The 15,689-nt window shown below is 41.7% G+C and overlaps 1 protein-coding gene across 1 annotated transcript; it reads right to left on the reverse strand.

The window, feature by feature from the left end:
• Positions 1-11,052: 11,052 nt before the first annotated feature.
• On the reverse strand, positions 11,053-15,037 carry LOC115725887 (cytochrome b561 domain-containing protein At4g18260). Its single transcript, XM_030655535.2, has 4 exons — positions 14,777-15,037; positions 14,500-14,661; positions 13,588-13,736; positions 11,053-11,806 (listed from the first exon to the last, which is right to left on the reverse strand). The coding sequence occupies exons 1-4, from the start codon at positions 14,912-14,914 to the stop codon at positions 11,458-11,460; spliced, it is 798 nt and encodes a 265-aa protein (XP_030511395.1). The 5' UTR covers positions 14,915-15,037; the 3' UTR covers positions 11,053-11,457.
• Between the last annotated feature and the right edge of the window lie 652 nt (positions 15,038-15,689).

The raw sequence follows: 15,689 nt of genomic DNA on the forward strand, positions 1-15,689 counted from the left end.
TCATAAAAATTCCCAAAATTTCCCAAAAAATTTCTAAAAAATGTTTAGATCGATTCGGGACTCTTATAGTCTAGATTGAGAAATTTTGAAGTTTTGAGGGTCGATTTACATTGATCCGAAAAATTCCTGACTTTTAGAAAATAAATCAAAATTCCAAAAAAATTAGAAAAATTCCAAAAAATTCTAAAAAATCACAAAAAATGGGAAATGGCCACATTCAACTGGCCCGACCCTATTTTGTGATTTTTGGGTCCCGAACCCCCAAAATGACCATCTTACCCTTCCGGGCCATTCGCCCCAAAATTTTCTCGAACCATCCCGACACTTGATTGGATTTTTCTATGGGCCGATAGGGCTATTCTAGAAATATTTGTCTTGATTGATTGATTGATTTGATTACGATTACTTTGATTGCGCATTTAAATTCTTGATTGTGAGTGATAGGTTAGAAAATTCCCATCTGCATGATATCTTTAGATCGTTAGAGCCTACCTCACTCTAAATTTCATCTGCATGAATTCTTAGGTTAGAAAATTACTCAACTTTGATAACCGAAAGGGCGTCGATGTAAATCTCGGCGTAACCAAGTCCCCGGACCCAAATCTTCGGTTCTCGTAGAATCGAACGGTTTCTCCCGACCGCTCGATAGGGTTCTCGATCATACCCTCCAAGAATTGATCGATGGCGACTCCATATACATGTACACTATGCACATGCCACCCGACCACACTAAGGTCGACCCCGATAAAAATTTTCTTCACATCGCGATTCGAGTAATGGGTCTAGGGAGGGACTCGCGCGCCAAGATCCACTGCCAACCGGGTCGAAAGCGCGGCTCGTTAACCTCACTTAACAACCCCGCTCTAGGAAAAGGGAGGGTCGCGACAAAGGCTTAAAAGCTCAAGTGAGAAAAAGAAGAAAAAGTCTGAAAAAGGAACACCCATGATACTAATAGAAAGTGGAGGTGAGCTGAATGACATAGAGTTCTACCTATATGTTCAATTTATTTTATATTTATGCTACATAATGCGAATTGATGTACTTCTTGTTTTATAATGTAGAGTTGGTTGTCCGAGCAACGCTTGATGAGACTCATTTACTAGATTATTCAAGAAATTCAAATGAAATTTCAAATGCCTTTTGTCCTAACAACATTGGCGGTCCTATAATAAATCTAAATTACCATAATCGGGTGTATCTCTCTGACTTCAACATTTGAACTTCCGTTCTACCAATTTTATCACTTTCAATAATATAGATGCAACCACCATATTTCATGCCGCCGTGGATTATGAATGGATTTTCCCCATTCACTAGACAGGTATTTAGAAGTCCGGGTTAATATTATAATGTTTGGCTGAAATTTGTCGAAAATTATAATGTTATTATTGTTCACGATTTCCGTTTACACATGTTGGAGTAGCAAAATAGATCTCATGAAAACCCATGAAGACATCTCCCGATATCCTGCATCAGAAAAGTGACACTTGTTTATTCCCTACTAAGTAGCAGCAATATTTGATGGCTTGTGATAAGCAGTGACCCATGGAACTGAATTATAACACCAGATGAACGAATTTGGTCTCCAAATGTTGGTCATGATGTGGAATGACTATTTGAAACTTTGACACTACAAAGATTCGGATAGAAAATCAGATAAAAACTATCTCAAAGATGTAGAGGTTAAATAAGACCATCCAGGGAGGTCCACGAGGAATCTCTTAGGCAAAACTACCGACTCATTAGCTATAGCGTCCTAGTCTGACACACCTTATTAAGGCTTGCTTACTAACCACGCGTTTTCTGATTTAATCTTTCATTATACATTGGCGCATGCAGAAGACTGAGTAAAAACAGTATAGACGGTCATACGAAATAAATGCATGACAAAACACCAACTGCGGGCACGCCTAAAAAGAGATATGCCCTTAATGGGTTTTACTAACCAGATAACACACTCAGTAACAAAAAGACACTCGTTGTACAAACATCTAGTTTTATTTATAGACAAATCATTAACCAGTTCTTTACAAAAGTTCAAAGACTCTGGGAGAGCTACAAGATACGATAACTATTCCTGGCCTAACGGCACCCTTGGTGGGCTTCGTCTTCAACATCAACATCCATGAGTTACTCCTTGCCATCGGTATCTCTAGTTAGCTAGGCTAATCTGAAAAATTGTTAATCCACGAGGGTGAGCTCAAGGCTACGCAAATGAACGTTTAACCCAATAGAATGTAAGCACTGAAATCAGAACATGGTATCAATGATCCACCGCTTTCATGCATGTATGAGATGATGTATGAATGAGATTCTTTCGAAGTCTCATATGCAACGCTGGCTCACACAGAGACTGTCCTCGTGGATAACGTTTCCACGGCATCTATCGTCAGAGGTATCCCAGCTCGCATGAAGCGCAGGGGCAATCCCCGAACCAATCAGAGGCATCCTGAATTCCATATCGGCTACACGGGGCATTGTTGGCATTAGCATGACGGGATAATTTCTCGTCTCATGAAATGCCATGATACACACACATAATACAATTTTACCTTTGTCGGCACCTTCTTCGGCAGCACTTTTCAAAAATTCAAAGCAGCAATCATGCATAACATGCGAGATTTCAAGAATGCAATTATATTTTAAAACTATTGACATATGATTCCGACGCCAATCCAATGAACTATAAAAGTTAGAAATCCACTCGCCATTGATCTTTGGACAGACGGAACGACGACGATGGATTGGCTCGGGATGTCCGGCGGCAGGTTAAAGGGCATAACGACGGCAAAGGACGTGGATAGTGGCAGAGTGAAGACAAGAATTTTGACGATCATCCGACGAAATGAACCGACGCCGGAGATTTATATAGGGGATGGATGGCGCGACGAGTCAGCACCCGAAGAGCCACACGGCGACACATGTCGGATACGTGGCACCACCTTCTGCCACGTGTCCTTACGTCTACCACGTGTCCCTCCGGCCCTCCACGTGCTGACACGTGGCCCCTTACGTGTCCACGTGTCTACGTTGTCCTCGTTTGATCTCAATTTCTCATTTATATAGGATTGAGTTTAAATACAATGTGTTTCCTTGTCGTCCCGTCATTAATTTCTAATGCCATTATTCAATCATTGTGAAAATCTATGGCATAATGGTGTAAGCTGACCGGAGGTTTTGGGATCATTACATTAGCCAAGTTCGTGCAATTATAATTTGGAAGATCTGCAATGATACCCAATTGAGAACCAGCCTTCTTAAAAGAAAGAAAAGATAACAACAAGATAGCTAAACATTTGCATCGACAGATTCTTGCATAATCCGCTCATCGCAGACCTGCAGATCCGATGTGGAGAGTGAAAATCGCAAACAGCCTGGATGGAGGACACGCCAATCAAGAAGGGATTGCATCGAAGGAGGAGGGGTTAAGGGTGGACTGATGAGTGCGTACAGCCATTGAAATTGGGAAAATTGGGGTTTTTGGAATCGCGAGCAAACCTTTGTTAGTCGTAATTTTTGCAGGCAAATCAGGGAGAGACTTCACGAGATGGAGCAATGCAGCACCAGCGATCGAGGCCACGGCTCAATCGAGGACCAACCTTCTTGTTAATATGAGAAAAGAAAAAAAGTTAAAAAGCGAAGGAACAGACAATAAGTTGACCAAAGCTGTCTCCACCCCCCCTGCATCGAATATAATACATCCCCGTTGGTTAGACTGAACATGCAGAACATAGTGTGCAAAAGAGAAAAAATATGTAAGACGATAAAACAGTGCTTTCTAACTCTAACTTACACATCAATTCATGAAGTAGCATAAAGGCATAATCACGCCCCTCCTTCTTATGCAGCATATGTATACCACCAAAACCAGCACAAAGAACACAACAAGACACGATGTGGCTATGACAATTTTACCACCATTGGACAAGCTACCATTTTCCCAAAATGGAGGACATGCAGGCAAAGAAGGTATACCACACAAGCCTTTGTTATCAGATAAGCTGGACAACAAAGAATAAGGTTAAAGAGCTATCCAACTTGTAAACTAGGATAGTATACTAGAGAACAAAATACAAAGGCATAAAGGATGCCAAAACTATGGACATGAAAGAAATCATGATACTCAATTGAGCATAGAATTCTTGCCAATAATGAAGTTCATTTAGCACATATGGGCATTAGAAACCATGAAAAAGCAGAAACCAAAAATCAAACACTTGCTAATAGAGATTACACCAAATAAGGAACCCCTAGAAGACAGAGTTCAACAAGAGAACAATCTTAACTATGTAACCATCAACAGTTCAGTAGGCAAGGGATCGGAGAAAGTATAAGCAATTAGACATGGATGCGTTAAAACACAGTCATTTTCTCAAAATGAATTCAGTTGAACTAGTATGTCGCTAAAAGGAAAAGAATTTAGTCGAACCAATACACCTATTGGGGCAAAGTGAATAACCACACCAAAGATAAACAAGAAAAAGGAAGCCAAGCGCAAAGGGTCCATAGACCTTTCTTTCCTATGAACATGTTGCTCGAGGGCTTAAACCGGATCGCTTAAAGGTTCTCAAGCGACGGAGCGAGGGTTGGAGTAGAGAGCCGGTGAATGCAAGAGCAAAGAGCCCTCAAGCAATGGAGCAAAGTCCGGGAACGAGGGCTGGAGCAAAGTGCGAGTGAGCGCCGAAGCAAAGAGCCCTCGAGCGATGGAATGAGCGAAGGTCGGAGCAGAGAGTCAGTGAGCGCCCGAGCAAAGAGCACTCGAGCGACGAAGCGAGCGAGGGTCAGAGCAGAGAGTCGGTGAGCAACGGAACAGAAACACTCGAGCCATGGAGCAGAGTGCAAGAGCGGGGGCGGAAACAAGGGTCGAAGTAGATTGTGAGCGGCGCCGAAGCGAGATAGTCCTCGAGCGACGGAGCGATCGAGCCGAGAGCTAACGAGTGACCCAAAATTTTGAACTTGCTCGGAAGAGGAAGGAAGGGATCGAAGGGTCACGTCTTCTTTCTTCATAAGGAGCAAAAGGAGGAGAGTGAAAAAGCAAGTGTGGCTTTGGTTCGGCTTTGCAAATGGACTTTGGAGGAATGCAAATATCTTTAGCATAAGGAGCTTTGGAAAAATGCAAATAACGTTTGGTAAAAAAGATTTTGAAAAGCAACTTTGGCCGAACTAGGGTTTGGCAAGAAAAATTTGCAAATGAACTTTCTTACAATATTTTTTAAAATAAAATATAATTAAAATAAAAAAGGAAATTCAAACCTAGGACAAAGGTCGGCGTCGAGCCAAATCTAGCGCCAGTCGTGGTCGACCGAGGCCCTTAGGGATCGAGCGACCTCCGACGATGGTCACCCGGCCACGCGACCCTAGCAACTAGGCCCGAGGTCGCGCGACCCAAGAGGATGTCGCCTGCGTCGGGCGGCCATCGGCCTATATGATGGCCACCAAGGGTCGAGTGACTCCCGGCTAGGGTGGCTTGGGCCGTGCGACACCATGCAGCCCGGGCCGGAGTCGCGCAACCCCCGATGATCGTCACTTGGATTTGTACGACCCGGGCATCAACCGCCGGCGAGCTAGTGGCTTGTCGGCAGCCTAGGGTTTCATTATATTTTTATTAAAAAATAGGGACAGAATCAGAATTTGAAAGAAAAAGTGAGGATAATTTTAGAAGAAAAAACCCTAGCTCAATATTTGGCCAAATGCTGAAAGTTTGAAGCTGGTATTGAGCTTTCAGCACTCTCAAAATCAACTTTCATCCTAAAATCCCTTGAAAATTGTTGCCAAATGCCCTGCCTTTTTCCCAAGGGGCTTTGGAGCTCCCATGGGTTTTGGGAAAATTGAACCAAACCCACCCTTAAGTCTAGCATAATTAACGAGGGTAGGTCCACTAAAGGAAAACTTTTTTTAAATGAAAAAGGAAAAAGGAAATTTTCTATGGAGGAAAGCCAGCAAGCTCCATTCGTCTGACGTGGAGCAACGTGTCCACTTTTGATTGGCCAGGGCTCACGGTGATGTGGAGGCACTTGCCTACCCAATATTATCATGTCGAGTTGGCCTTCGCTATTGACGAAAAAGAAAAAAAGGAGATGGCCTCTGCTAGCATACAGAGCATCGAGAATCTCATAAATATGTTGTCGTCCTTCGATGGCGGCCGACGGACTGAGCAAGACTCGTCATCGCCTTCGACTTCCTCCTTGCCCAGGCGGAACAAGCAAAACCCTAATAGGAAGAAACACAAGACGACCACTCTTTTAACTCGAAAAAAAAAAAAAAAAAGCCAGTTCACCGTTGGGCAAGGCTCTGGCATGAGGTACGGTGGTTGGTGGTGGAGGCTTCATGAGCAGGGCTATTGACGGTGGCTGAAAAAGAGAGAAATGCAAGGTAGTGCAGATTAGATAGACAAAGAGACTAAACAGTGAAAACCCCTAAACACGTGGCGAGCGAGCGTTGAATGGAGCGTCCCGTTTATCTAGTAAGACTGACCTACCTAATATTTTTTCGATCCACGAGGGCCATTGGTCCAAGAATCAAGACCTCAATAATGTGGTTATCTTTTAATACTTATTTTTGGAATTTATTGAATATGAAAAAAAAATCTTTATGAAATCGACCCCATCTTTCGAAAAACAATCATCCATGCGTTAAATATCATTGATTGGATTTCTGAATGCAGGTTTGAGACATGAAGTTGAACAGCTCTGCATTATGAATGAATTGTTGGCAGCATGTCATTGTGAATAAATATTGATGCTTCTGTAAATTGCATGCTGATATTGAAATGGAACGCTGCTTTGATAGGATTGGATTTGTCTCCATAAGTTGTTTCAAATGCATCAAAGTGCGCCTAGAACGAGTGTCGTCCACATGTGATGTGGGGTGCTCACCCTTCCCCTGTTTAATCGGGCCACCGGGCGTAGATATTTAAATTTTCTCAATTGACCTATGAAAGCGCACCCCAATGTAGGGAAGGAAAGACTATGGACAATTGTCTATGGGACGAATTTTTGAAATTGCATTATTCATTTCACATTTCGACGTCGATTGCTCAAAAGTAAAAGACATGAAATTATAGATCGCAAGGTCATAAATGGCGAGGCACTATAGTTCCCACCGTGGGATCCGCATAATGACTACTATGCGATGGTATTGATCCATATAGTCTATGGACCATGCAAAATAACCCGAGAAAGAGAGTCCTTGGATACATATAATACTCAAATTAAAGAAATTGAAATTACTCAATTAGTGAATCCGCGTAGCAGATATAGAATATCAGATTGCTCTTTTGATTTGCCATCTTATATAGCAAATACATTTCCACGTCAAGCTTCTCATAATACTCTATTTGAAATAAAGTATTGTCGCGACCTCACCTTCGGCCTCCTTGAGAGGGTCCGGTGGGGTTTAGAGGTATTGCCATAGGTCAATGGCGTGGACTCTCCCAAGTCCTACCTCGCATGACATTGGATTTCTTTTACTGATTAGCAAAACTAAAATGCTATTGAGAGTCGCCACTAGCCTATTAGGGTCGGCTAGAAACCAATCGAGACACGGGAGGGTTATCTCGATTCCTACGCAACCCGAGTTTCTAAGTTCGGGGACTTATTTACGCTAATTAGAAAATTAGCGCCCTTTCGGTACCTAACCGGTTGATATTTCCTAAGGTGACCACACATTCTGCATATTATTTTAAGCTCATCAAGTATCTAACCAATACTAAATGATCATGTATAATGTTTTTCTGTCATTTCGTGTAATTACTTATTTATCCTTAACCTAGTATATAGGGAAAGCGATTAACGGGAAATTTTTCAAAAGACAGTGTTATAAACACTCAATCGGGTAAATATACCAAATAAAGATTAGGATAAGCACATGCAGACCAAATCTATAATGGCGATATTTAAACAAACAATTTCGACTCAAAGGTCGAATTACAACGATTGTCAGACCGGATTGGACATCGGTCTTCAATCAACGCCAATTTAAGGCTTAAAATTCACATTATGGGTAAAAAGGTCAAAGAAACCATTTTTCTAATTTTCTGAAATTTTTCTGATTTTTTTGAATTTTTATTTATTTTTTGATTTTTTTGATTTTTTGATTTTTTTATTTTTTTTTAATAAGGGACCGGGTCCGGGTCGGGTTCTCGGACCCGGACCTGGATCAGGTCATTGGACCCGAGCCGGTCCGGGAGAGAGGACCAGAAACGGGCCCGATTGACACAAGAAATTCAGGTCCATTTTAATTTTATTCTTAAACCAACTGGGCTTGTGATCTCTCCTGGCCCAGCTCCCTTTTTCTTTTTTTTCACGCCAGCCCACTCGAACAGCTCACATAGCCCACGACCAGCTCCTTTCTTGAACAAAATAACCCAGCCCAAATGCATGTCTTTTTTCTTCCACAGCAGCCCACACGAACCAGCCCACTCTCCTTCATTTCATTAGGGCCAGCCCTCCAAGAAGCCCATGACAGCCAACAAAAGAGAAAAAAAACGTGGAGAGGCCGTGCCACTATTCACCGTCTTCTTCCTGTGGTCCCTTTTTCTGCAACATCCCGACGACGACGACAGTAGCTTTTTGCTCACCTTGCCACTACACCGCCAAGACTCGATCATCGCGCCGCCGTGAGGTCTTGTTCACCGCACCGCCGGGATCCACTCGTCGCGCGACTGCCACTGTTCATCGCTTTTTTTTTTTTTTTTTTTTTTTTTTGCGTTTCTGCAATTCTCACTGCACTTACGGCCGTGACCAAGCTTGACGCCACCGCCAGCCTTCGTTCGCCCGCGTCGCCTTCCGTCGAGAATCGTTCACCGCAATGCTACCGAAATCGCGCCCGTTGGGCTTGCTAGAAGCCAACCGGCTCTGTTCACAGGGTGCCGAGATCGCGACACCGAGACCCGACCTCGGCGTCGTCGCCTCCGACTCGAATCACTACTTGCGCCGTCACTGTTCGGAACTCGTACGCCTCAGCTCGAGCTCAAGTCAATCCTGTTTACCCTCGCGTCGCCATTGTTCGGACTCGCGTCGCCTTCGTTCGGACTCGCGTCGCCGAGGTTTCGGACTCGCGTCGCCTTTGTTCGGACTCACGTCGCCTAAGCTCGGACTCGCGTCGCCGAAGTTTCGGACTCGCGTCGCCTTCGTTCGGACTCGCGTCGCCTAAGCTCGGACTCGCGTCGCCTTCGTTCGGACTCGTGTCGCCTAAGCTCGGACTCGCGTCGCCGAAGTTTCGGACTCGCGTCGCCTTCGTTCGGACTCGCGTCGCCTAAGCTCGGACTCGCGTCGCCTTTGTTCGGACTCGTGTCGCCTAAGCTTGGACTCGCGTCACCGAAGTTTCGGACTCGCGTCGCCTTCGTTCGGACTCGCGTCGCCTTCGTTCGGTTTCCCGCACTGGTTTCTACTCAGATCGAGCTCACTTCGGCTCTCTTTTTGTAGATTTCGGGTCCTCGGTATCCAAGATGGGGCGCCGGAGCTCCATCTCGCATTGTCAGGTCTTCTCGGAGGACCAATCGTCCAAAACGATGAGCCGCAGATCACAACAAGGCAAGTGCAGCAGATAAAAGACTATCGTAGGAAAAATGAGTGCAAAACCAGTAGTTTGGAGGAAGAAAATCCATCATGGAAGCTGGGGTACTTCGCTAGAGATGTGGAGGGCACGAACAGGTTGTGGGTAGGGGAGTACATCCAGGTTCAAAAGAAAACCACGCATGCACTATTCATATGAAGACACAATGCATATATGGACAAAGAAACGTCCACCTTGGCTGGGCAAAAGCAAGGAGAAAAAGAACAAAAACTTATCTGGTTAGCGAGTTGAGGAAAAGCGAGCTTCGGGGAACTTCTTGAAGCCTTCTTTTTCTTGTCCTTTTCTTTTTAGAAGCCCCCCTTTCTTCTCTCTTTGACCCAACGCCCCACCTGCTCTCCTCTCCTTCTTTCTGCAGTCCTCGAACGAACCTTTCTAGCTCTCTCCCTTCTCTCTATTTTCTTTTCATTTTTTTGGTCGCCGAACGGAACAAACTTGCTGGAGCCGAACCAAAAAACCAACCCGGGGCCTGCCCTCTCTCCTTCCTTTTATGCACGATGCCTCCTTCCCCAAGTTTTTTTTGTGCGGATGGGCGTGATTCCCGCTTGATGTGGACGTGGTTTGGTGAGAGACCGCGTGCAGTATGCGGTGAAATCGTGAATAACGTAAGTGTGTGCAGGTGAGTGGACGTGAGGGTGGGATATGTTCACGTATGGAAGGGCTGAAGAGAAAAGATTAAAAGAGAGAGATGGGCTGTGGGGGGAGGAAACAAAACAAAGATGGGCTGAAGAGAAATAAAAAAGGGAGATTGGCTGAGAACTAAAAGGAAAAGGTGGGCTGTGGAGAAAATGGGCTGAGGAAGAGAATTGCCCAACTGGGCTGCACGTGGGTGGGATACGCGTGAGAACAAAACAAAGGGCTGTGGGCTCGAGTTTGGGCCTGAATCGAGCTGGCCGGAATTGATTTTTTCTTTTTCTTTTTCTTCTTTTTTTTTTTTTTTAGTTTTCTCATTTATTTTTTTTCTTCTTTTTTTTTTAAGATTCGTTTTATATATATGTTTATATTTTTTGATACTTTTTCTATTTTGCAATAATACAAAAATAAAATAGACGTATTCTTATTTAATGAATAATAATAATAATAATAATAATAATAATAATAATAATAATATGGGATCGCCAAAATTAGGTGTCAACAAGTATCACTCAAATGAAGTTCTTATGACACAAAATGCTGCAAATTTTAAGAAGCCGCTAGCATAACGGTCTGCTGCTCAATGGCAGTGTGATGGTGCTATGGTAGTCACAAATCCTTATTTGAGTAGTGGATGGTTATGATAGCAGTTTTCAAAATTTTATTGCTTCATTCTCGCACATGTCTTCCGCTACATTGTCACCCTTACCATATCTGAACTCACAGTTGTCCACAGGAAAGTAAAATCTCTAAACACAAATTGGGAACCAAACCAATACAGAAGAATATCTCAAATACATATATATATAGACCCCATGACATGTTTGGTACTATTAAACTCCCTTATTCAAACAAATATCATACACAGGACCCCATGTTGCACGAATCCGATTCATGTGAATTCATCCAACACACCAAAAACCCTTGAATAATTAGTTCCTCTGCTTTCAAGGATTGATGTGTATCGTGATATCCAAATGAGTCGTATTCGTGCTAATTTTTCAAACTTTGAGAGGAGTCTCTAGGAGTTCAAGCCTCAAAACAATTTACTATTGTAGAGAGCAAACAATCAAAGAGAAGAAGAAATTAGGGTCGATGCTCCCAAAAACCCAGAAAAAAAATTTGAAAAATCAAACAAGAGAAAGAAAAATGTACCGATGTATGCATCTAAATGGATTTTAACCGTTGATTCCGACGGATCCTATGTAAAATCCATCAGACTCAACGATTCAGATGATGTCGGCGTGCAGACTAATCAAACAGGTTCTTGAGAGCGTTATGTTTCGAACATGGCACGAGCACCAACTCCTTCCCGCTCTCGACTTGGGTGTTCGTCAAATTGTTAGGCGAGGGCGTGGTTGGGTCGCCGCCCGAGGCGACGCCTTGTCTCCTCATGTAGTCCCATTTGTCGACGAAGAGATACAAGAAGGCGATTAGGGAGACTTGGGCGGTGAAGAGGATGTTCCACACCCACGTGGCTCTTGATGTCTTGTCATGAAAGGCCATTATACCTGTGTAGATGTTGATGATCCCCAGAAGCGAAACGGCCGTTCCGAGAATCCAATGCGAGAAGTACCAAGTGCTTCTCCTTTTGGTCCCCCTTCCGTTGATTCATGGTGGGAAAAAAAAAAGTATTAGTAAAGGATGTTAAAATGACACTAGCAAAAGGGATTAAAGGAATCCCAGCTACTTTATTTGATAAGTGGGATGGGGAAGTTCTATGAAAGTCCTTGACATGGATATGCAATCCCTTTGCAATAGCACCTATTTATCGTAAATCCTATAATTTTGTAGGAAAAAAAATTACTAAAAAAGTCATAAACTTATTGTAATTACACTAATTTCATCATAAACCTTTTTCCTTTTTGCTAATTGACCCCTAAAATATTTGACATTTGTGTCAATTCGATCCATCCGGTCAATTTTGATCAAAAATCGCCGACATGGACGTCAATTGTCCTACGTGGCGTGGTCGACGCTGACGTATATAATTTTTAATATTTTTTAATATTTTTATTGTGGATTTTTTTTCTTTTCTTTTTTTTTTTTCCTTCCCTTCTTCCTCCAACTAGTCAGCGGACCACTACGACCAGTCAAAGGCTAGGGACAAGCGAGGTTGAGCCTCTCTAGGGGACAGTGAGGTTGACTTGGTGTGAGGCTTGACCTTGCCTCTGGCTAGTTGCCGTGGTCCGGTGACTAGAGAAAGAAGGAAGGGGAAGGAAAAAATATATAAAAAAAAGGAAAAACAATGAAAGAGAAAAATATGAAAAAATAAAAAAAATTCAAAAAAATTCAAAAATTATTAAAAATTATTCACGTCGGCGCTGATTAGGCCATGTAGGATGGTTGACGTCCTTATAAAAAAAATGGTTAAAATTGACTCGATTGACTAAATTGGCATAAATATAAAAGGTTGATGACTCAATTGACAAAAAAAAAAAGATTTAGTATTGTATTGGTACATTTGCAATAAGTTTAAAACTTTTTTTTATAATTCTCCCATAAAGTTTTACAGTGGTGACATATGATTAGAAATTCCGAGAAAATACAACGAGCTTTTCGATATGTTATGATTGAGGGGAAAACCCCTTTCGTGACAAGCAGCTTTCTTTTTTGCCAAGAAATGTTAGGCTAATACGACCTATTTATGCATTTAAAATTCTAAACCCTTGTATAAGGACTGCAATCGAATCCTAATTTTTTTTAACTTGTGCAATCTAGTCCTAAATATTTGTCGAAGTGTGCAATTCGTCTTTTTCATAGATAGTACTAAAAATTGCATGCATGGCAGCATTAAATTGTATTTCTCAACTTTGATTTAGGATTAATTATTCCAAACAAAAAACTAGGGACTGGACCGTACTTTGTAGTGAAGATATAAGACCAAATTGTATCTATTAAAAGGTCTAGAACTTGATTGCACTTCTACATAATGATGGATGCTTATAATAGAATTTTCCCACTTTATTTTTGTTTAAACTTTTTTGGCGTACATGTGAAAGATGTATGGATCGGTGACATTTGAAAGTGAGACCATGAAACTTAATTACGTCTCTTTTTACGTAAATATATGTAACATACAGTGAATGAATTAAATCAAAGATATCTAATTTGTCTTTTCATATAATCAAGACTTCCTTTCAGTTTTTTCAATCAAGCCATTCAACTTTTTGCTTTCGCTTTGAATGAGTCACTTTGGCAACTTATTATCAATGACCTTTGGGAAAACCGAAAACCAAAATTAAGTGACTTTTTTGATGAAAACTGAAGTAAAATAAGTGACCCTTTTTGCTTATGGCAGACTTCTACTTTAACTTTGACGTCTTGCAGTATTATTTAGGGTGAAACGTTTGAAAAATTGGACAAGAGAAAGCATATTACCTACGGGGTCTCAGGAGTCCAGTCAAGGCTTGTACCCAAATGGCTACATAGAGAATGAGGCCTATTCTCTGATGATGGTTGTCGAATGAATTTTCGAAGGTTTTGATTGATAGTATTGCTCCAGATGTGGCAAGGAGTAGTGAGAGGACCTGTCAAATAAAAGTAATAATAATATAGGCGAGACACACAATGAAGAAAATAGAACGAAAACGTAGGAAATATTTGAACTCATGATCTCTTACTTTGATATCATGACATTTCTCGTGGGATTCACAAACTGTTTTAAAAGTTTTAAGTGTTGTTAAATGAATGAGTGATTTTATACTTAAATATTCTAACAGGCTATTTCATGTTCTCAAAGTTTACCTCTTCAAGATGGGTGCTTTAGTTATAAAAGATATATATTTCTTTTAAATGACACATGCAGCTTCCGTTTGATCATAGGGTCCATGGATTTGTACTGATCATTCATGGAATGCCCTCACTTTAGTGAAAATCAGTGAAGACAACGGATTATTTTTGCATGGAAAGTAGGAGACTAATGTTGATATGTGTCACCACTGCGAGTTTATTCCTCTCCAATAGTGTTTCTTGTTATTCAAGCACTCATTATTGGAGAATGGCTTATAAATAAATCAAAAAATTGCTTTCCACAATTGAAAAGAGGCACAGACACAATGATTAGAGTCATTGGAGACCTTCTTGGTTGGTATGATGTCTAGACAAATCACCATCTTTGAGGACCCTACGATCCTGTTCTATGCAACTGAAAGCATTTTCCTGTCCTCCCAACAACTTTTCTTTTTACCTTGTTCATCAGAAAGCATTCTTGTTCCACACAAATCACTCCCCATAATATCTCAATACCATGTAGAATGATAGTAAAATGCAGCTTAATGGATAATATGTCACCTGCAAGATGACATGAATGTAGAAGAACGCTTTGGCCCGGGCGCGGTTTTCCTCTCTAATGGACAATCGGATTACGAGTATTCCGAGAGGCATTAAGAAACCCATCGATGACCAAAGTAGAAGCCCGTGCATTGCTATGTCCTTGTTTATCTTCGCATTCATCTACCAAAAAGAAGAGATGATCAAGCAAGCCAGCTGCAATCTAAGATAATCGGAGGTCGCGGGGGATTAAAAGGGCCAGCTCAAACGAACGCATACATGATAGAAAAGTACGCACCTTGTGAAGATTTTGGCGAGCGTTCTTGTGGCCTTGAATCTGGTTCGCCTCGCCGGGTTGATGAGCGGCTAAGGGAAGAAGAAAAGCTTGACATGCGGGAACTGCTAAGATTGCCAGCATCTTAGAGTAAAGCTGCATTTCTCTCTCTCTCTCTCTCTCTCTCTCTCTCTCTCTGGGGTTTCAGCTTTTGAGGATTGTGATGAAGATGAAGCCCATCAGTCTACACTGTGAAAGGAAGTGGATGATTGCATAAAGTGCATGTGAGTCCTCCAACTTCTGAAGGATATATAGATAGTCGGTGAAGTATATATTAAGTTCTAGTAGGCCTATAATAAGTGATCATTGATTACTATGAGTATATGCTAGCATAGGGGAGTTTAATGGTGGTGGGTTGGTGTATCCATGAAGATTATGGAGAGAGAAGAATAGAGGTAAATGGGAATGTAGTGTAGTCTGTGGGGCTTGACATTGTTGGACCTTTTGGCAAAGCTTTTCCCAGTTCTTTCTGTCATCTGTGAAAAGACTTTGCAGGCAAAGTATGGTGGGAGAAAGAGAGTCAAAAGTTTGAATGGATGGGGTTGAAAAATGGGGTATTTGATTGGAGTTGCATGCAGCAAACAGATGTCACTATCGATCAAGCAAATGCAAATTTTGAATGTTCTAATTACAAACTTCTTAAATTACAACAACTGAGAATATTTTCCCTCCAATCAAATAGGGTCCTGGTCAATCACATGATTCAGCCTTTAATGTTATTTTTCTTCGTTTTATGTATGCACATGAACTAGGTTTACTTTCCACATTAGTTAGTCTAATAAAAAATATTTAAATCAACCATAGACAAGCGTACACAAGATTTATAGACAAAGTTACCCATAGAATATTCAGAAATATTCTTAACAGACGCGGAGTT

The sequence above is a fragment of the Rhodamnia argentea genome, chromosome 3 (genome assembly GCF_020921035.1).
Source record: "Rhodamnia argentea isolate NSW1041297 chromosome 3, ASM2092103v1, whole genome shotgun sequence".
In the NCBI taxonomy this organism is placed as follows: Eukaryota; Viridiplantae; Streptophyta; class Magnoliopsida; order Myrtales; family Myrtaceae; genus Rhodamnia; species Rhodamnia argentea.

Bases quoted from the DNA above. Each gene is read 5' to 3' on its own strand.
- LOC115725887 (XM_030655535.2), bottom strand. From the start codon at position 14,914: ATGCAGCTTTACTCTAAGATGCTGGCAATCTTAGCAGTTCCCGCATGT. The intron at 13,737-14,499 runs GTGACATATTAT...TTTATTTGACAG, and splicing joins ACATTCATGTCATCTTGCAG to GTCCTCTCACTACTCCTTGC. The intron at 11,807-13,587 runs GTAATATGCTTT...AATCAACGGAAG, and splicing joins GGACTCCTGAGACCCCGTAG to GGGGACCAAAAGGAGAAGCA.